This window comes from Pimephales promelas, chromosome 6 (assembly GCF_988280905.1).
Source record: "Pimephales promelas chromosome 6, fPimPro1.hap1.1, whole genome shotgun sequence".
Taxonomy (NCBI): domain Eukaryota; kingdom Metazoa; phylum Chordata; class Actinopteri; order Cypriniformes; family Leuciscidae; genus Pimephales; species Pimephales promelas.
This window is the reverse complement of record NC_142774.1, coordinates 27416441-27438552: the sequence shown is the minus strand read 5'-3', so window position 1 is coordinate 27438552 and position 22112 is coordinate 27416441. Positions and strand designations below refer to the sequence as shown.

Genomic DNA, 22112 nt, shown 5'->3' with positions numbered 1-22112 from the left:
TTTAAAACAGCGTATGCATGGTCTCATTTTTCCCATGAAGACAGGTACTCCTGGTACCTGTACTGGAACTTGCGCTCGCATGTTTCGAAAATGTCTTTAATTCCTCCACAGTATGTTGTTAAGTTGTGCTTTCATTCTAAACTTCTGTTTATTTTTCTGTTGAAGTGCTAACCCTGTGAGGAGCTAATCCTACGCTATTATTGTTGTTTTTACTAACGTTCGTTTTTAAACTTCCTGTAACCTTCAAGCTGCTACTGAAAGCGGTGTGGACCCCACTCAGGTCCGCCAGGTGAGGGATGCATGTCAGTGATCATCTTCAATTTCTTCCTTTCTTGAGTCACTAATAAACCTCGAGCTTTGAGACACCCATATTCCTGCAGCCCCTACAATCATCGTCTCTCCTCTACCTTTTTCTACTTTCACACTTTGTATTTTCTTAGGAGTTACCTTTCAATCTCCCAATAAAAATTTCATGAAAAAAAAAACAAAACAAACACGATTGATATACTATATATGCAATATAGTGCTCAATCTTTCTCTCACTCTCTCTGTAGAGATGGCGTGTCGGGGGGAACGGGTCCGAGATCACTATCAGACGCAGCAGGGCTACGCAGCGTGCCAAAGCACAGAGAAGGTCTCCCGTTTAGAGTGTCGGGGCAGCTGTGGGGACGGGACCTCCTGCTGCGCCCCTCTCCGCAGCAAACGCAGGAAATACACCTTCCAATGCACAGACGGATCCTCTTTTGTACAGGAGGTGGAAAAGGTCGTCAAGTGTGGCTGCACAAAATGTCCATCCTAAAAACGAAAAAGAAGAAATACATCCTCACCTCCCACCCCCCTCCCCCTTGTTTGAAGTCCCCCGTTTTACCTTTTTTTGTCAGTGTTGGACTAATGTTTTTTTTTTTTTCCTTCAAAGGAGATAATGGATTACTGTAAGATAAAGAACAAACCTATTTTTTATTATGAAGTGGAGAAAAAAAAGACAAAAAATAGATTTTAGAGGTTTTTTTTTATTATTATTTGCCATCATTTTAGGTACTGTGACATTTCTGATTACATTTGTTTTTTTTTTGTTTGGAAAAATCACCTCAGACCACAATGGAAAGCAAAAACACCCTGACGACACGTTTCACTTTTTTGCGTCTTTCTTTGTGCCATTCTTTTACCTGTTTTTCTGGACTGCCGTAACTCATTTCACCTGGACTTTGTGAAGGTGAGATAAAGTATCACTATGGAGACTGCAGGGGGATTCGCTGAGAGAGGAGGTCACTCCTCACACACCAAACACACACTATCATAGCTGCTTCTATACACACACACACACACCTTACCCACAAAGTGTACACGGATGATCTCTTCCAGCATGCGTGCACACACAAACACACACACACACACGCTCTCTTCTGCCACATTATAAACCATGTGTATTTATTGTATCAAACATACCGTCACATTACTTATACTCGGTATAGCCCTTTGCTTCCTTGGAGTTACAGTTGGAATTTCTTAATATATATTAATTTATATTCCTCTTACCAATTTAAATCACTCATAGCTTACTGAGTAGAATAACTAACGTTGTGTCTCCTTCATTTGGTTGGTTTGACCAATGGGACTGTTGTATTTACCATAAACAAAAAGAGAAAAAAAAAAACCTAGTGGTGTTATAAATCTTCAAATGTGAAGTGAAAGCATTGTATATTTTTGTCGAATCTCCTAAAAATTTGTATGGTGACACAGACGTGCTTTATATTAGAGTTTAAATGTATAGTTAAAATCTCCCCATGTATTCAGTATAGAGCACATGCCATAGTTCAAAAAAATAACAGTAGCGTCCATAGTCGCCAATAAACCTCTTTTTAAAATATCCTCCTTGCGAATCCTTTTTAATGATACAGATAGAAAGAAAAACTGTGACTTTTTCTAAATGATACTACTTTGTTACCACTCTGTTTCCCCCATGTTAACATGTTGCTGCTAATTGGTATTGTAGACTTTGGATGATGATGATGATGATGATGATGATGTTTATTGTAGAGGACGTTGCTCATTCATTGAGCAAATTGTTTTACTGATCAATGAATAAAGATGTCCCCTCCCTCTATAAGCTTGTTTCTCTGTATGTAACACATTTGTACACACATCTACAACACTTACATCAGGGCTATTCAGTCTGGCTCCTTAATTTGCGCCACACTTATAAGATAAACAAGGCACACGCCATTGTGGTAGTGATTTTCAGCACATCATTTAATTAATTTTTTTTTAAATCTCAATGTTGCCAGCAGGTGGCGTCGTGGCGATATAGTTCACTCATTGCTGCGTCTCATTGCAGCGGCTCCCTCCGCCGGTGTTATTTGGCACACCAAACGTGTGTATTGAACGTTCATGAAAATCTTCCACCAAAGCATCTTGGATAAACTGCTTAAATTGTCTCTAAAACACAATAAATGAACGACGAATCTTACTAATCTGAAAAAAGAAGGCATTTTAACTGTGTGATGTTAATTAATTAGCTTTTGATAGTTATTATTTGGCTAGGCTTCATCTAAATCCTTCTTACCGAAATGTAAACAAAGGTTGACGCTTTAAATGTATTATACCACTATGGTTTGGCTAACATCAAAATAATTGAAACAATTCAAATAATGTGAGCAATAACAATTCTAATCAAAACAGTTTGAGTGGAAAATATAAACAGCAAGCTACAACAAATCATATAGGCTAGCAATCAGAAAGTGTATGGCAAGCCTTTTTAACTTTTATTCATTTCCAGGATATGAATTCTTGATATCAACAATTACATTTTTTGATATCAAGAATTCAATTGTTGATATTAAGAATTCATATCCTGGAAATTAATAAAAGTTCAAACGGCTTGCCATAGAAAGTATAGTGAAAGCAAAAACATTAAGGACAGTCTAAGGCCTGCATTTTTAAGGCTATGATGTTTTTTTATTATTTTTTTTTCTTTTACAATCACTTCAAATGAGACTTCAAATGTCAAAACTCACAACCAGTGATATATATATATTTTTTCTTTTTTCTTGCAACACTTTCCACTTTTCCAATTGCTTTGTATACACAAATAAGGCCATTTGTTCATTGAATTAAACCCCCCTGTTCATAATGACACAATATAACAACAACGTATTACCATTTCAAAATGCAATAGATTGAGATGAATGACTATTTATCCATAAATATTCTGAATGCTGAAGACTGAATCATAATAGACTGTTTGTTTATTGGCCAGAGGAAAACAATTCATTATTTCACTGTTTTGCTGCTTTTAAGGGGAAAAAAAAGCTGTTTTGAAACAATCTGCATTGTAAAAAGTGCCATATAATAAATGTGACTAATCATTTAATTACAGTGCTCTATCACCTGATATTATTGCTCAAAGTAATAGTTGCATTACGCTTTATGAATAGTTTTATGAAAACAAACAACAGTTCAGTTTCAGTATAATGAGACACAACGACACAATGTAGCCATATGTAGTCTATACCCAACAACTTTTCATAACCAGAACTGAACAAATTTAAGGCTCAGCCAATGTCAATAATAAACCGCATGCAATGATCTTGGCACAGCAGCCCAAAATGTAAAAACACAAAACTACTCACTCATTTTAGTTGCATTGCATTATCCAGGCCTTTCTTTCAGCAAATTCAGATGTCCTGGTGTTTAATTCACGGCTTTGTGCATTCTTAATGAAAAGATAGCGTTTTTTTTTTTTTTAATGAAGCACTGTAACCTTTCACACACTGTGGTGATGCACTGTTATATTTAAAGGTGCAATGTGTAATAATTTTGAGTATCTATTAACAGAAATACAATATGACATTCATAACTATGTTTTCAGTGGTGTATAAAGAACTTACTTAATAAACCGTAATGTTTTTATTACATTAGAATGAGACATTTATATCTAAATAACCACGCACCCCCTTCTATGAAGGTTGACATATTGTGACGTCATGTTTCTACCATAGCCGACAGCGAACAAATGGTGCTACAGAGCGCGTTTCGTCACTACCTTGAAAGAGAAGCCGCAGAAAGCTAGAAGCCATAAACACAGTGATAGTAACTTTTCCCTTGTCAGTGGTGTAAAAGTTGGATTGTATCATGTAACTTAGTTCTTCTCCCTCGCTGTGTTATGGCTTTGTGTGTTATGTAAATGCGCTGTTATGTTTGTGAGATATAGCTGATTAGCTCTTGTCATTGACCGTAAAACAGTAACGTTACAGGAATCTCCAACCTGTCGATCAAGTCGACAAGTCGATCTTGGAAGCATTTTAAGTCGATTGCGAAGAGTTTTCAAAATCAGAGAAATAAAGACTAAAAAAATATTGTTGGTTTAACTTAAAAAAGTAAGTAACCTGGTTGCCTTAAAATTTTAAGTTCATTGAAATTGAAAAAGCGAGTTAATACAATCAAGGAGATTGATTTAATCATCAGAAACTCAAAATTATATGTTATCTGAACTAAATAATTTTTTGAAGTTGATTTGACAAAAGAAAAAAAAATGTTGTGATTACTAATCATGAAAATATTTTTTTACAGTGTATTGTGTGCAGTAAATGGTGTGTGGGGGATACAGAGATGTGCACGCGGTTACAATCATGTCATTTTTGCCACAATTGCAGTTATTCTAATTGGAGTTATTATAATTATCAACTTTATGCGAGTTGTACTTCGACATAGCACAGCGCGGATGAACACAAAGTAAATCGTGCTAATTGAATGTAACAATCGCTTATAAGTTTTCAACCATCCAAAATGAAAATTACGTCAGTAATTAATCACCATAATGTTGTTCCAACCCCGTAAGACTTTTGTTCATCTTCAGAACACAAATTACAATATTTTTGACGAAATCTGAGAGCTGGCTCACTCCAATTAATATCTTAATTTGTGTTGCGAAAATGAACGAGAGGCTTTGGAACAAGATGAGGGTGACTCGAAATTGGGCACAACACTTTCTAAAGCAATTTAGTTTGCTTAGTTAGTTTTTTTTTTTTTTTTTTTACAAATGTTACCTTGACACTTGCTTATTACCACAATCAGTAAAGATGATAAATAGCACACTAGCGAGTATACCACTATTGCAAACAAACCTCGGTTTATGCTCTATAGCCTAATGTCTTTCTTGACACAGGTTATTCACTTGTGTCAGCCCATTCTCACCCCCAAGGCGTCACTTAACTGACACCTTGGGAAGCATTTGGACATGCTTCAATATCTGACGCTTTAGGCGCCCTTTAGCGTCAGTTAGATGACGCCCTAGGATCGCGTGTACCCTACCCCCACCCCACACCTAAACCTAACCGCGTCCTCTAACTGACGCTTTCCTTTAGCGTCAGTTAGATGACGCCGTAGGATCGCGTCATGTAAGTGACGCTAAAGGGCGCCTAAAACGTCAAATATTGAAGCATGGTCAAAGGTGACGCCTTGGGGTGAGAATGCGTTGCTTGTGTACATTTACGTCAATCCCTGAACATTTTTCTTCTCTTCAGTTTTCATCGTATGCTTGCTTACTTATTTTAGCATGAAGCACAGAAAGCTTAAGCTACTTTAAGTACAGAAAGCTAAATTGGTTTGCGTACCCAAAATTGTCAATTGTGTCAAGGACACTCCAACATTAAATAAATATTATTAAAAAAACCCCTCCCATTACGAATTTTGGCTACAATATATCTAAATAAAGGCAGGAGGATATTTTTTTTATGTCCCCACCAGTCAAAATCAAACCTAGACCCTTGTGATATATGTAGATATATAATTTGGCATAATGTTCAGATTTCTTATGATCTCATCTCATTTAAGTTTAGTGCATAAAACAGATTTGAGCTGTCTCTAATTTAATAATGCATGACACTCCCAGTTCAGGCGTTGGAGTCTACTAGAGCCGATGAACTGAATCAGGTGTACGCCTATTTGATTATTTCTCCCTACTGAGCTATAGTGACCTCTAGCGGAAACACAGTGTATTGCATGTGATTTGTTCATCCCAAATACATTTGGACCTAATCTGAGTTTCATGACATTTTCAAGCATGGGTATCAACTAAAACCATTTAATAAATAATTTCAAATAACATTAACTTCAACTGAAATAAAGTTTAATGTTTAATATATAGTTTCAATTGAGTTAGCCTACTTTGACCAAACTAAAACTTAATATACAAATAAATATATAATAGTATCATGTTAATGATACAAAAATACCAGTTTTCAAGTTTCTTACAATATTAATTCTTAGATCTTAGCTTCCCTGGATTTGAAGGTCTTTACAAAAACAATTCTTTGAAATTTTTTTTATTGGTACAAAATGCCATTTTATTGTTTGAGTTCATCACACACGTCATACGACACTCATTCGATTTTAGCTGAGATATAACATATTACAGTAATGATAGCATTATTAAAACAAAACAACTGAATCAAACAGAATTGGTCAGTGTCAAAATTACACTGTAGTTGACTCGAACCAAGAAATAAACGTTTCTTTGTATTTCCACTGCTTGCCCTGAGTGTAATCTATGGGGTTATACTTTGAGCTGGCTTTTATGAATCATATATAGTTAATTCCCCCCAATTTCAGTTTTGAGCTCACCTTAACAGATCCCAGTAATCATCCATAATATTATTATAATATCCAAATAAGTATTATCCCTAATAATATTACGCTCTGTCCACACTCAGATCTACATACACAAAGGTAAAGGGTAAAAGCACAATGGTGAAATCTCAACAACGCTTTTGATGACACTTTAAACAGAAATGAATATTTCCCCCTCCTCAATCTACTGTTATCTCTTGCATCTCAAAGAAAAGAAAAATGTATTTAGTTCTGGAACACTTGATTGATATGGAGCTCACAATACACAAACAAAACGATAAAAAGATAGATACAAACACCCCAAACGACTTCTTTCCAACCAAAAGGATAATATAATTTCTACATTACTCTCCGTTCATATGCAGATTCCGCCCCTTCAGTTTATAAAGTGACATCATTACATGATCACATAAGAAGTCCATTCATGTTTACAAAAAAAAAGCTCTCATTAGAAAATGCCACTTCTCCATTTATAAAGTGAACATTTAAAGTGGATGCCTTGATATGTCTGCAGACAGCTATCTAATTTTATTTTGGAATATCATTGAATAGTTCCACTTGGAAGAGTGATTTATTTCTCCCAAACATGAGGCAGCTTTCTTTTAGCTTCAGGAACTGTGCTATTAAACTACAAAACATGGAATTTAGAGACACCCTGCTAAATTAATCACTGCAACTGAAAAAAACAAACAAACAAACACACCTGCCCAAAGTTACACACACACAAAAATCATCTATGATAGATACTAGAAGTAAATATAGTCACTTAGCTATTGACCACTCAGATCAGTCTTTTTCACTAGAGCAAAGGTGAAAACGGAATTTGACTGCTAAAAATAGATCATTTCCCCTCCAAATATTAGGTATATAACCCCTCCCCTAGGACTTATATAGTAAGAAATTCCATAAGATCTACAAAATATAGCAATGCCATCTTTAAAAAATAGTTTTGCTTCTTGAAATATTTTGAATACATTCATGACTATTGGTAGTGCCTTTATAAGCGGTGGCTTCGCTTGTTCCATTGTCATGGTTGCTGTGTTCCCTTCTGTCGTCACTGGTCAGTATCTAGTTTGGTATTCGTGGTGCCACCTGTTGAAATCATTGTAGAAAAGAACGATGCTACCAGACGCCATTCCGGTGATGATGCATCTGCAAAGGGCGATGAATTGAAAGAGATTCACGAAGAAAGAGGAGAAAGAGACGTGTCAGTAAGTCTCAGATAAATATTGCTTAGATATATTGATTGCTGGAGTTCATTTAGAGATTATTTGTTCCCATTTAGAATAGATCTTTGGCATTTTGTCTCAAACAACTTCGAAATGTCAGCGATCATTGCTAATCCCAATTATACAACCTTATCAAGTCTGGTACACAAAGTAGAAACTAAAAGTTCACCAAAGGCAGACGAAATAGTACATGAAAAGGCTTCAAATTGTCAAAATATGTATTTTATGTGTCATTCTATTCTCAATCAGTACTAGTAGACACATTCAAGCTAGACTACATTCCAGACAGATGTTATTATTATAAGTATTATTATTTTTAATTATTTTATTGTATTATTCCATTTTCTTTTTTACTGGAGCCTTTTTCTGGAGGAAGCTGTTACATTTATAAAAAAAAAAAATGGGAACATTGTTGATTCTTTCTAATGTATCTACTGTACCAAATAAGACCAGAAAAAAAACAAAACAAAAAATACACTAATATTCAAAAGTTTGCGGCCAGTATGAAGAAGGATATTAAAAGACAACTCATGAACAAAATGAACCTTTGGTCTAACACATTGGTACCTAGTCAACCATTCTCTGAGATTTGTTTTCATTATAATCGAATGTAAAGAGTTTTATCTCTAAAAACTTTAGTATATGGGAGCATACGAGTAATGAAAATAAAAATCACTAGTTAATACCACTAACAAGGCTTAAAATAGCCTCACACTAACACAGTAACATAATGAGAGTCCCTACATACATGGCTCCTGCCTGTATATATAATGTATATATATATATATATGTATATATATATATATATATATATATATATATATATATATATATATATATATGTGAAGAGTTCAGATGCAAAAGCCTCTAAGTGCCATTTGAAATTTTCTTCTAAAATTATCATTTTTATCAAGCTTGTATATTTAAGTTCAGTAATTTCACTTAAATGGCAATGAAGATTACCTATTAATTGTCATTTAAGTGAAATTACTGAACTTAAATATACAAGCTTGATAAAAATGACCATTCTAGAAGAAAATTTCAAATGGCATTTAGAGGCTTTTGCATCTGAACTCTACATATATATATATATATATATATATATAAAATGTAAAATAGTAAAATAATGATTACAATATACACACACACACACACACACACACACACACACACACACACACACATATATATATATATATATATATGCAAACTGAAGTAATATAAGTATTATTTTTTAAATTATTTATTGTATTATTCCATTTTCTTATATATAGTATATTGTAATCATTATTTTACTAGTGGCTGCAGGACACTATAGTTCAATTATGTAAGTGAGGATTGCGAAAAGTAAACTGTGACATATTATACCCCAAAATTCTTTATGAAGTGGACTACCAGTAAAATTTATAAAAAATTGGGACCAAAATGTATTCAGACACTTTGACCAGACCGTGTTTTGTTTCAGTGATTTTTCTTTAATTGCTAATGCGACCATTTTACACCACAGACTGAACAAAATTAAGCATTGCTTGGTAATTATAGTTGACCTAAATTGGTATTTATCCCGAGCAGGACGAGGCCGATAGACGTGAGAGAACGGTGCAAGGCCGGTGGTGTGAGTGGTACAGCGCGACACCTGTGAGACACGCCGTTCTCTCACGTCTCTCGGCCTCGTCCTGCTCGCCACAGTTTTACCTAATTGTATACTTAAATTTAACAGCTGACCGCTATTCAACCTAATTAATTTGTGAGATAGTCTAACAGAAGGATGGCCAAAACCACTGAAATATTATAATAACTATAATAAATATAATAATAAACAATAACTGATCTGATAACTCGAGTTCTTGTCATATTTTATTACCATTTTCTAAACTACAGCGAAAATTTTAAAGGTGTCTAAATACATTTTAGTTTGACTTTGAATAAGATTGAATTGTGCAATTGAGTATACTGTTACGATTATATTTGCTCTCCCCAATGTCATATACAGTCTGGTAATGGAACAGGAACCAAATTGGTGTCTATGTACAGTATTTTACCTTTGGTCATGTGACATAGCCATAGAGCGTATTCCCGCATCACATCCTGGGTAAGTGAAGAGCTGTTTGAGATCATGAATCTGCCACAAGCTGAGAACTCCTGAATCTCCTCCAGACAGCAGATACTGTCCGTCTTTACTTAGCAGCATCGCCTGGAGCACAAAACAGAAGACACTCAGTGCGTCTGTTTGTGACAGTCACACACTGTGTGTAGTTTAACTATTTTTTTGCTTTTCATTTTCCAAGTCAGAGTGGTGGGTTCATATGAGTACGTTTTGCGTCACGCAAATGTTTTTTTCACACAATAAATATAAAAAAATCTATCTGTCACAAGAGCCTCACTTATTAAAGGCAATATTTTAAAGGCAATTAACCACTCAAAAAGACCCCTGACCTTTTAGCGGTCTTTCAAATTTCGAGATGATAAATAACCCAGATAAGCATTTGATGGTTGGTTTAAATATGCTTTTTTTGTTTGTTCTCTGCTCAGTGAATAAGGTCTTTGTAGCCGATGATAAACGTCTGGAGCATCCGGCTGGCCGGTGATTACAGGGGTTTACTGACACCCCTGTGGACCTTGAGTGAGTGTGCCCTGCCTCATCCAATCAAAAGCCACACAACCCCCGATCTTTCCCAGCATGCACGGGGCCAACCTGGCGAACAGTTTGTTTCTTAAACCGCTGTAGCGGTGGTATCCTGCGGCGAAGGGCAGACAGAGTATGAGATTTATTCTGTTCATCTGGTTTTCCTGTGTGCACATGGGCTATGTAACACTTTAGAGGTCCCCTGAGAAACACAGATAATACAGAACAGCAAACACACTGGGCTCTTTCATTCCACACACACACACACACACACACACACTTTAAGAGCAGTTATAAATGAGTTAAATAAAAATTATAACAAAATTTGAGGCGTGTGAGACGGCAGCCTCATGTTGCAGCATGATAATGCACGGCCCCATGTTTCAAGGATCTGTACACAATTCCTGGAAGCTGAAAACATCCCAGTTCTTGCATGGCCGGCACACTCACCGGACATGTCGCCCATTGAGCATGTTTGGGATGCTCTGGATCGGCATATACGACAGTGTCAAGTCCTGCCAATGTCCAGCAACTTCGGACAGCCATTGAAGAGGAGTGGACCAACATTCCACAATCAAGAACCTGATCAACTCTATGCGAAGGAGATTTGTTGCACTGTGTAAGGCAAATGGTGGTCACACCAGATATTGACTGTTTTTTACATGATTTGTAGTAATAAATATTTTTAAAGTGCAGATTTCAAGATGTGTCTATAAAGACTTAGACTTTCAAAGCTAACCCTGAAAAACTATCCTGGTAGTGTTGCCCAAGCAAAAGTTACTGGCCAATTAAAACAGCAACAAGGAACACACACACATACTCATGTTTTAAAGGGACTTCCCATAGACATAATGGTTTTTATACTGTACAAACTGTATATTCAATCCCCTTACTCTAAGCCTACCCATCACAGAAACCTTTCTGCATTTTTAAAACACTTCAATTATTATGATTTAGAAGTTGTTTTCCTCATGGGGACCAAAACATGTCACCATTAGGTAAATTTTTTGGGACATTTGGTTCCCATAAACAAACAAACACACACACACACACACACACTGTTACGCTCCCAGAGGTCTGGGCCACTGGGTTTGTTTTATAGTCATTTTTTCTGGTATTGCTTGTGGTTTGTGTGTTTGTGGGGGTTTTTTTCTAACATGGAAGATGGCTTCTGTGACTGATCCGGCAGCTGATCGGTGGTACAACGGCTGATTGGGACTTGGAACCATAGATATCCGCAATAAAGGCTAGATGTCTTACGGCAGAGTTTCTATCGTCATCACCGGCGGCCATCTTGTCACAGGCAAGCTGATGTAAGATGAGTGATCAGCATGAACACAAATACTCTTATCTCCTTGAAATCTTGACGGATTTACATTTACAAACGGTTTGGTTTCTTACAAACGTCATTAACGTGGCTATAATTCTGGATGATTGATTATTTATACACTTATTATTCATAAGTATGCAGTGTCATAACTACATCTCTGACGTTTATAACAAACCAAACCGTTTGAAAATCGGTAGAAAATTTAGCAAGTTATGGTTATTTAAAGGGTTAGTTCACCCAAAAATGAAAAAAATTAAGTCATTAATTACTCACCCCCATGCTGTTCCAACCCCGTAAGACCTTCGTTCATCTTCGAAACACAAATAAAGATATTTTTGATTGAATCTGAGAGCTGGATCAGTCCTACATAGAATGCCTAAGGAACTGGCCCTTGACGGCCCATAAAGTCATTAAAGAAAAGGTTTAAATATTCCATGTGCCTACAGCGGCTCAATTATAAGTTTATCAAGCGACGAGAATACTTTTTGTGCGAAAAAAACATAAATAACGACTTTATTCCACTATTCCATTACTTCCTTATGGGCGCATCCGCGAGAACTGAGACGAGGACGTTCTCATTCGTCTACTTCTTTTTACCGGCTGCTCACCGCTTAGGAGTTTTACCGCCCCCTACCGTATAAGATGATGTGCTGATATAGCTGGAAGCGCAAAACTTTCTGTTTACAAGCAGAGGAAGATGCGCGCTGTACATACGCTTTTCAATTTGCGTATTTTCCGCACTATAAGGTGCACTTAAAAGCCTTTAATCTTCTAAAAAAAACGACAGTGTTCCTTATAATCCGGAGCGCCTTATATATGGATCATCATTTTATACGGTAGGTGGCGGTAAAACTCCTAAGCGGTGAGCAGCCGGTAACAAGAAGTAGACGAATGAGAACGTCCTCGTCTCAGTTCTCGCGCATGCGCCCATAAGGAAGTAATGGAATAGTGGAATAAAGTCGTTATTTATGTTTTTTTCGCACAAAAAGTAGTCTCGTCCCTTGATAAACTTATAATTGAGCCGTTGTAGGCACATGGAATATTTAAACCTTTTCTTTAATGACTTTATGGGCCGTCAAGAGCCAATCCCTTAGGCAGTCTATATAGGACTGATCCAGCTCTCAGATTCAATCAAAAATATCTTTATTTGTGTTCCGAACATGAACGAAGGTCTTACGGGGTTGGAACAGCATGGGGGTGAGTAATTAATGACTTAATTTTCATTTTTGGGTGAACTAACCCTTTAAAAAGAACATGCATCATTAAAACACAATGTTACGAGTGAGCGAGCTGCCGTGACAAGATGACCGCCAGGCACGGACGTCGACCTCCAATGGCCAGCAGCGTGGACGAGACATCTAGCCTTTATTATGGATATCTATGCTTGGAACGCCATCTGGGCTCTTTTAAAAGCCCAGTTATAGATCAGTTCTTTCTCTCTATTCCTGCTGTTGGTTTAGTTCGTACCCTGTGTGGGGATGTTTATGGCATTTAGACAACTTCTCTGACATTTTGATTAGAACATTTGACAATAGTTTTAAAATTTTTTTGTGTGTTCGCAAACCCCAGCTTGTGTTCCATTTTGTAAGTTGTAACAGCAGGATGGGGCATTTGTTTGTTTGTGGATTCTTATAATTTGTGCTTATTACCTTTTTTCTTTGTTGTTCATAGGGAGTTTTTGGTTCCTTGCCACTGTCGCCTTGCTTTTGGCTTGCTTTGAGCTTGCTCAGTTGGGGTTATTTAGTGTTTAGCAATGTTGTTGATCTGTGTTGTGCTACTTTCATGTTATCAGTGTGAAGCTGCTTTGATACAATCTGTATTGTGAAAAGCGCTATATAAATAAATGTGACTTGACTTGACTTGACTTGGAGTTAGGGAGCAGATTTAGAGCTATCCCGGGGTATACATCACCCGTAGGTAATATTTCTCTGTCTAGAAACATCAGGGCAAGAGACCTGGGCGAACCACCAGCTGCAAGATTGGTTAGGGTGCCTTGATCGTGTGCCAGATGGGGTTTATTGGGGGTTAGTATATTTCTTTGCTTTGGTCTGTCCAGTCCAGCCTCCCCATTTTCCCAGAAAATTGTTTATTATTTACACTCTCTCACACACACACACCTAATTTCATACACACACACAATCCTAATTCCCAACTAGCACAATCCTGGGTGAAATACCCAGTATCAATCACAGAGACTGTTCTGCTAGATCGCTGTCCAGCAGACTTCAGACGTTACAGCAGCTGGGATCTGAGTGCATTTGCGTGCATGTGACCTCTTTTGATTTGTTTTGGATGTATCTGAGATGTGTGTAATTAGGTTTCAGGTTACACTGTGGCAAAAACTTAAGCCCTTTATGTCAGTCGTGGCATGAAGCAGAGGCTCAGGACAGACATATGGAATCTGAATTGTACATAAGGGAAGAATCACCAGAGACTGTCTCAACTATGTCTCAATTAATGACAGCCGGAGAATAAAGCGATTCCTCAAAGTTATGCACGTCTTTTGTTTTTCCTTTATTGTCCAGAAGTCCGTAATATGAATCATCCCAAAATCCAGCAATGTGAACAGATTCAAACTCCACCCTGTGACTCACTCTGAGATGTTGTTTGGTCACTGCTTCTGTTCTAATGTGCCGTATTGCTTCAAAGATGTCTGAGAAAATATAACAGTACATAATCCAGCATCTACGGTGGTCCCTCTGGACCATGTCTGGAAAAGGGTCTGTGAGAAGCAGAGATGTCCAGGTTGCAGAGCGGGCTGGGTCAAAATCATAAATCAGTGCTCTCCTCCAGGGCTGCCATTCCAGAATCCAAGATGGCTGCCGTGACTCAGATATCTGACTTAAAGTCAAGCTGTGATTTTAAACAACATGGGTTGTGTTGGATGATGCCCCACTGTTTTTTTTCTCTCTCTCTCTCCTGATCTGTCTGTTAGGTCAGGATATGTCTGGCACAAGTAAGGACTGGATTTATGAAGACTTTAATGCAGTCTATTGCGTATGTGCAGACGGCTCGGGAAATGTCTGCTAAAATGGTTACTAACAGACATACGCTCAGTTGTGGGCTCCAGAGAGTCATTCATGTATTATTTCTACTTGTCCAAATTAATGTTCTGTCAGACCATCAGCATGAAGACTCACTTTAACCACAGCAACAAACTGTCCCAGCAACCCACTTACTCATACACAAAACCACATACACCCTCTTCTCCACACACACACTGTCACAAAGATGACACTCCATCTGGCATGAGAGGAGCTTACTGTGTCACAGTGTGTGTGTATGTGTGTGTTTGTTGAGGTCAGAGATGGGCAAGAGAAGTTGAGTACTTGAAAATGATTGGAATAATTGATCAGGGATAATATTTTTGTGACTTCATGTTGTTTTTTAATTCGCTAATTTGTCAAACTAAAACTTGCCAAAAGCAGCCTTGTTTTTGATTGGGGACATTTTAGTAAGATAAGATTGGTTAGAATGGGACTTTGTTTGAATTGAGTATCATTCTGCTTCAGTGAATGACAAAAAATAAATAAAATACCTTTAAAGCCGTAGTCAGACTAAGAATGCACTAGGGCTTTATTGAATAGATCACCAATAAAATAATAATAAACACTCAAAATGGGGGGAATATTTCATCTACTCCACTTTCCCACAATGCTGCAAACCGTTTTGAAGTTTGTGTACTTTAAATTCAGTGCAAGAGGTCAATCTGTGATGTTTATATCCTCTATTTGTCACATCTTCTCATTATACAAACAGTTGTAGGTCAGAGTTAAACAAATGTGAAGGCGAATGTAACATTTGCATAACCTTTGGTTTTCCATTCTCCTGTTTGCGCGAATACGAATGAAAGTCTAAGGAGTTTAGCGTGACCGTGTCTTTATTTCACACAAACGTTCAAAATGATCCTATTTTGAAATCTCTTATGCTGTAAAACTTTTCATTATTATCGGTTTCTTATTTATCAGTCTGATTTAAGATAAATTATACCAAAATGTATGTTGGCTTTGAACAAGGACAATAATTCAATTGTCTAGTATATCTACATTACTCTTCAAAAAAAGTTTGTTTGTTTTTTCTCCAAAGTTTTTGAAAGTCTTAAATGCTCACAAAGACTGCATTTATTTGATCAAACAGACAGTAAAACTAAAAAATTAAGAAATATTACTTCAATTTATAAAAACTGGTTTCTATTTTAATATAAATGTATTCTATTCTATTCTATTTTATATTCTGCTTTAATAATACAAATGTAATTTACTCCTGTGATGGCTTAAGAATCATTTCTTATAACATTTCTTAACATTATTATCAATGTTGAAAACGGCGTCTTAAGTGTCCTAGTGGAAACAATAATCGTTTTTTCAGCATTCTTTGACGAACAGAAAGTTCAAAAGAACAGAATGTATTTGAAACATTACAAATGTATTTACAGTCACTTTTGATCAACTGAATGAGTCCTTGCTGAAGAAAATCATTCATTTCTTTAAAAAGCCTAAACCTTTGAACAGTACTGTACAACGATCACTGCAAATGTATCTTTAAAACATTAGTACACAAATGTACAAAATAAATCCAGGATCATGATTCTATAAGATAACAGACTAATCCTCCATTATGTCATATTGGTTGAATAATAAAGAAGTGTGTTAAAGAGCGAAGCCACCCCTCTTCTCCGTCACTGCAGACTCTGTTTATTGAAAACAAATGGAGCCTGGACACAATGAGGAAACTAATCAAGCTCGGAGCAGCGGAGAGCAGAGGAGCACGTAACAGAGCCGGCCTGTTAAATGGGATGCAGGTGTGGGTATGTGTGTGCAGGACAGAGAGAGAGAGAGGGGGGGGGGGGGGTGCGGAGATGCAGAGCTCTGTGAATTTTCCCAGGCCCAGAGGAAAGAGAAAGTGATGGAGCGGGAATGAGGGAAAGAGAGCTGGCCGATTTTAGGAGCTCTGCCCGCCAATGACAAATGTGTCCTTTAATGCAGGAGGCCTCGCAATTGGCCCTTCCTCTCTCTTGCTCACTCTCATACACACATGCAGGTTGAGTGACATTTCGTAGCCCTGCAGATCAAAGGACAGATTCGGACCCTCAGGGTTCAGAAGCCAAGAGAAAGAGAGATGGAGAGAGGAAAGAGCGAGGCCCGTAGGCAGATCATGCCAGCGTTTAATCACATCCCCAGACAGCTGACATGATAAAACACAGGCTGAGAACAGAAATGGAAAGAGAGAAAGAAAAAGGAGGGACAAATGGACATGCGAGGGCTGCCCAACTTGTTGGCCTTGCTTCCTACAGTATTGCGCATAATTGTAATAGTTTACGCTCATGTTTACCTTGATGTTGTCTTCCACCTCCATATGTCCAAGTAGTTTCCCGTTGATGCTGAACACACAGAAGTGGCCCTTGTCATAATAAATGACACAGTGACCCTCGGTGGAGGACATAACCAAACGTGGCCGCACACAGCCGTCTGGACCCTCCAGAGTCCTCAACAGGTCACCGTTCATAGAGTGGACGAGACATGGACCCTCTGTTTTCACACACATACAGAAACATTAGGGTCAAATCAGATACAATTACAATGTGTTAATGCACCAAATTATATGTTATGTGGGACTTAAAAAGGTCTGTTGATTTTAACATTTGCAATATTTCTTCATCCCCAAACACATTTGTTATTTGTATCTGGGAAGCCATGTTTAGGATAGATATCTCAAGAATTATGATATACATAGACAGTCATTTTCCTGTCAAGTACAAAAGGTTTAGCGCCTACAGTACTCAGGGGACGAATATTTTAAAGAATTGACCAAAAAAATTGGAAGGAAGAAAGAATCTAGAGATTGTGGTACTGGGGCCTTAATTACACTCATAAATACTTAAAAATGTGGGTAACACTTTACAATAAGGGGTCCCACTTTATATTAAGTGGCTTTAAGTACTAGGTACTTACATTGAACAATAAGTACAATGTATTATTGTGTCCCTGTTGTATTGTAAAACACTTTTGCTGCTATTGAGATGTGATCTGGGTAAGGTTAGGGACAGGTGTGGTGGTGTGGGTCGGTTTAAGGGTAGGTTAAGGTGTGAGGGGAGGATCAACTGTGTAATTACAAATGTAATTACATAAATTAATTATAGCTGGAATTACATGCTGGAATTTTAAAATCTAAGTACAATGTAAAAACATGTATGTACACAATAAGTCCATTGTATCAAATTATTAATTTCAATGTAATTACATAGTACTTAAAGCCACTTAATATAGGTCCATTAGTTCATGTATTAACTAACATGAACTAACCATGGGCAATACATTTGTTACTGTATTTGTTAATCTTTTTTGATGTTAGTTAATAAAAAATAAAGGATTGTTTGTTCACGTTAGTTCACAGCACATTAACTAATGTTAACAAGATTTGAATAAAGTATTAGTAAATATTGAAATTAACATTTACAAAGATTAATATATGCTGCATAAGTGCTGTTCATTATTAGTTCATGCTAACTAATGTAGTTAACTAATATTAACTAAAATGTGTTTTGATCTTAGTTAAAAACACAGGCTTTAAATAACATTGTCAATTTTGTAAATCTCTGTCATGAATAAAACGTTAATGTCTCAGATTTTGATCAAGTATAGTACTATATTAAGCTAATTTTGAGGAACTCATTTGAAAATGTTGAATGTGTAGGAACATTTTGTAAAGTGGCACTGAAGTAGATTTATATGTGCACTGCTCCCATGCAAAAGACAACTTTGACCAAAATCAAGTAATATAACTAAAACCCAAATGAACTAATACATACATAAGATGAATTAACTATTTAAAATAAATACAATTTAAAATTGTATAGTAATAAAAAATGAATTATAAAATGAATTCTACAAGCAACACTTTATCTGCTCAGTGTTTGCGTTTGCTTTACCTCTGCAGCCACTGATGACCAATCCCAGCTCTGCACACACACTCGCACACGTCACTTCACAATCATGACCAGTCAGGATCGCTCGAGGAGTCACAAACTCTGCTGGAGAGACACACGCAGAGTTGATCAAAAATAGTTCATACAATCGCAAAAAGGGAGCACAAATAATAAAAACAATTTAAAAAAACATACAGTAATAACTTCACTCAGTAACACGACAGTCAATCTCAATGTTTAAATGAGGTTTTTATTTGTTGTCTACTCTGTGATGTAATAGCGTGTGTAATTACTGCAATCAGACACTTATACAGTACCTGTGTTACAGTGTGTGCGTCCTATTTCAATCAGTCTAATGAGCTCTGCTGGATTTAAGTGTGCGCTTTCTGTCTATCACTCACACAAACACCTGCCTTTCAATGTGGATCAGGTAATGCCACAAATAACAGTTAATGAACTAATAGATTGTCACTTTTTATCTGGACAAACAGAAGTCGTACATTTAATTTCTTTAACTCGGTCTCTCTCTCTCTCACACACACACACACACACACATAGAGTGTAGATGTATAGGTTTCATTAGGTGGCAAACTTCCTAAATGTCTCAGCTTTGAGTTATACCCTACAACTCTGGGGATTAAAGCCTGATGTCGGATTGTGCCCTGAAAAGATCAATAAAACTGATATATTGGTGTATCGTTTAACCTCCCCGTCATCGGCCACCATTTGGTTCGCATTAGGACAACATCTGATTACAATCTAATACCTATATATATACTGTATACTATTTATCTGTACAGCAAATGTGCACTAGAGAGTATCATTTACTCATAGAAAGAAAGAGAGAAAATGAATACATAAACAGAAAACAGAAGACAATTCTAGATTTTTTTTTTCAGTAATATTTGCAAATGAAACCACATCAGATTGGATTAGTTACAAAAAGCAGGCTTCATGACAGGGCTATGCATGATTTGGTCATTAGATGGCAGTGTGGTCAACAGAATCAATTCAACAATTCTTCACAGTACACAGCCCGGGAAAAGTCTGGATGGATATAAAACAACTCTGTGTTTGAAATCATACTGTAACTTCATTCCTGTCTGAAACGAAGAACTGTGTCAGAATGAAAGAAATGAACAAATAGCAAAAAATAAAATAGTCATTATTGCTGACCAGCAATTGCTATTTAGCTCTAAAAATCCTCTGCAGAATCTACAGCACCGCTTTTGACATGAGTTGTGGGATTGCAGCATTGTCTTTTTTGGCTGCACACACAAGCAGACATACAGACTTGTAAACAAATGACTCCTATAAGCTGATTCTTTTAATGAATGGCTCACAAACATTCACTCATGCTGGCTGATTGTTTTGAATCATTCTAACAAATCATTGACTGAATTAACATGACTCACTTACAGAACCACGAATCACGTTGACTCAAAAAGTAACAAGAACTTGGGAATTTTGATTAAAATGTAATGTTTGAATTTGATTCTTTTAAAAGAAGTCATTAAACAAAATAATTAGTAAAAAAAAAAAAATATATATATATATATGAAGAGTTCAGATGCAAAAGCCTCTAAGTGCCATTTGAAATTTTCTTCTAGAATGATCATTTTTATCAAGCTTGTATGTTTAAGTTCAGTGATTTCATTTAAATGGCAATGATAATTACCTATTAATTGTTATTTAAGTGAAATTACTGAACTTAAATATACAAGTTTGATAAAAGTCATCATTAAAGAAGAAAATTTCAAATGGCATTTAGAGGCTTTTGCATCTGAACTCTTCATATATATATATATATATATATATATATATATATATATATATATATATATATATATATATATTATTGTTAACCAATTATGGAAGTTTGAACAAATTCCTGCAAAGTTAAATGATCGTGACAGACTGATTATTATTATTTTTTTTAGATTTTGATGAAAGTCTGACTCGTAGGCTCTTTAATGTCACTGATGGCAACCATCTACTAGTCGTGCTTATCTTTAGACACTCATTACCTAAATCACAATTAGTCATAAATCCAGCTCCATTTGTAAGAGGGCACTTAACAGCATGTAGAGCATCCAAAAACTCCAAATTAGCAAAGGGGAAGTGTGTGTTTTTGCGAGGGTGTGCGCGTAGAGGGCTTTGATCAGCACCGCAGCCATATGGTTAGTGTGCGCAGGGGAAGCCCATGGCATTTTTCACTTTTATTGAGTGTTCTCTTGCTCTCTCAGATAGATGGGACTGAACTCTCCCGAGCCGGAGACCTCCGAGTCACATTTACTGTCTCCCTCTGTGGCCCTCTGGCCTCCACTTTCACTCACTCACACACACACAGGCCGATTCCATTTATGGTGTGATACTAGCCTGAAACTCAATCTTCTGAGCAGAGACCTGCTGTGGTCAGATGAAACTAGTTGTAGCTTCTGAGAGTGAGCCGTAAATCATTACACTGGCCTTGACAGACACACACTGGAATGTGTGTGTATGAACAATGAGCTTTTAACACTGTTGCGTTGCATTGATATCATCACCTGCATGAAAGCTTTTCCTATGTGTGTTTGACATAGGACTAAGCTCTGGTTTGGGATTTGGGTTCTGAACGTTACCCTGATCTTGACCTCTCTATGTGAGCAACATGAGGAACTCTAGAGACTCTTTTGAAATCGTTTGTTCAGACACATTATGGAGCCTTCATTAAAAGAACCATTCATCCAAAACTGAAAATGCCATGTGGAACGCAAAAGGAGTTATCTTGTCCAATTTGCTTGTTTATAGACAATAAAACTGACACGAATGGTCAGTAAATTATGGCATCATTTTCATTTTTGAATGAACACACATACACATCTGTACGTGACTTAAACATTTACAACTTACTCCCAGGGTTCTCTCCAATGCTGCTGTGCTTGCCGTTCCAGTACCAGAGCAGTAGGGTGGCGTCTCTGGAGCCGGAGAGGACGTAACAGTCTCCACCAATGTAGGATTCTGAGCGAGCCAGACAGGTCACCACATCAAGATGCCCAAACACAATCTGTGTTAGTTTACCTGTAAACACACAACAACACAGCAAGGTAAACCACTTATTGCATGTGTGTGGTGTTGGGTATGTACAAAGCACTATATATATATATATATATATTAGTAGTGGCCAAAATAATTAGAACAGTAAGATTTTTATTAATGTTTTAAAAGAAGTCTCTTCTAGTGCTCACCAATGCTTAATTTCTTTGATCCAAAATACAGCAAAAACAGTAACATTGTGAAATATTTAAACAAAAAAAATAAAATAACGGTTTTTGATTTGAATATATTTTAAAGTTAAAAATTATTTCTGTGTTGGTAAAGCTGTGTTGCATGATC

At 36.7% G+C, this 22112-nt stretch overlaps 2 protein-coding genes across 17 annotated transcripts in view; one reads left to right on the top strand and one right to left on the bottom strand.

Annotated features, from left to right (window-relative positions):
- slit2 (slit homolog 2 (Drosophila)) overlaps positions 1–2107 on the top strand; it is a 107514-nt gene extending 105407 nt beyond the window's left edge. For 6 of the 7 annotated variants that reach the window (XM_039693712.2, XM_089132319.1, XM_089132321.1 and 3 more), the window contains one exon: positions 555–2107. In XM_039693712.2, the coding sequence (XP_039549646.2) occupies positions 555–799 (245 nt within the window). In that variant the 3' untranslated portion in view covers positions 800–2107. Of the gene's footprint in view, positions 1–248; positions 290–554 lie in introns of all 7 variants that reach the window. The other variant, XM_089132322.1, reaches the window with a different exon arrangement.
- A 4210-nt stretch (positions 2108–6317) lies between these two features.
- Positions 6318–22112, bottom strand: part of lrba (LPS-responsive vesicle trafficking, beach and anchor containing) — a 299224-nt gene continuing 283429 nt past the window's right edge. For 8 of the 10 annotated variants that reach the window (XM_089132308.1, XM_089132311.1, XM_089132312.1 and 5 more), the window contains 5 exons: positions 21630–21797; positions 18741–18842; positions 17144–17340; positions 9899–10050; positions 6318–7779 (listed from right to left, as the gene is read on the bottom strand). In XM_089132308.1, the coding sequence (XP_088988434.1) occupies positions 7689–7779; positions 9899–10050; positions 17144–17340; positions 18741–18842; positions 21630–21797 (710 nt within the window). In that variant the 3' untranslated portion in view covers positions 6318–7688. The remainder of the gene's footprint in view (positions 7780–9898; positions 10051–17143; positions 17341–18740; positions 18843–21629; positions 21798–22112) is intronic. The other 2 variants (XM_089132310.1, XM_089132315.1) reach the window with 1 other exon arrangement.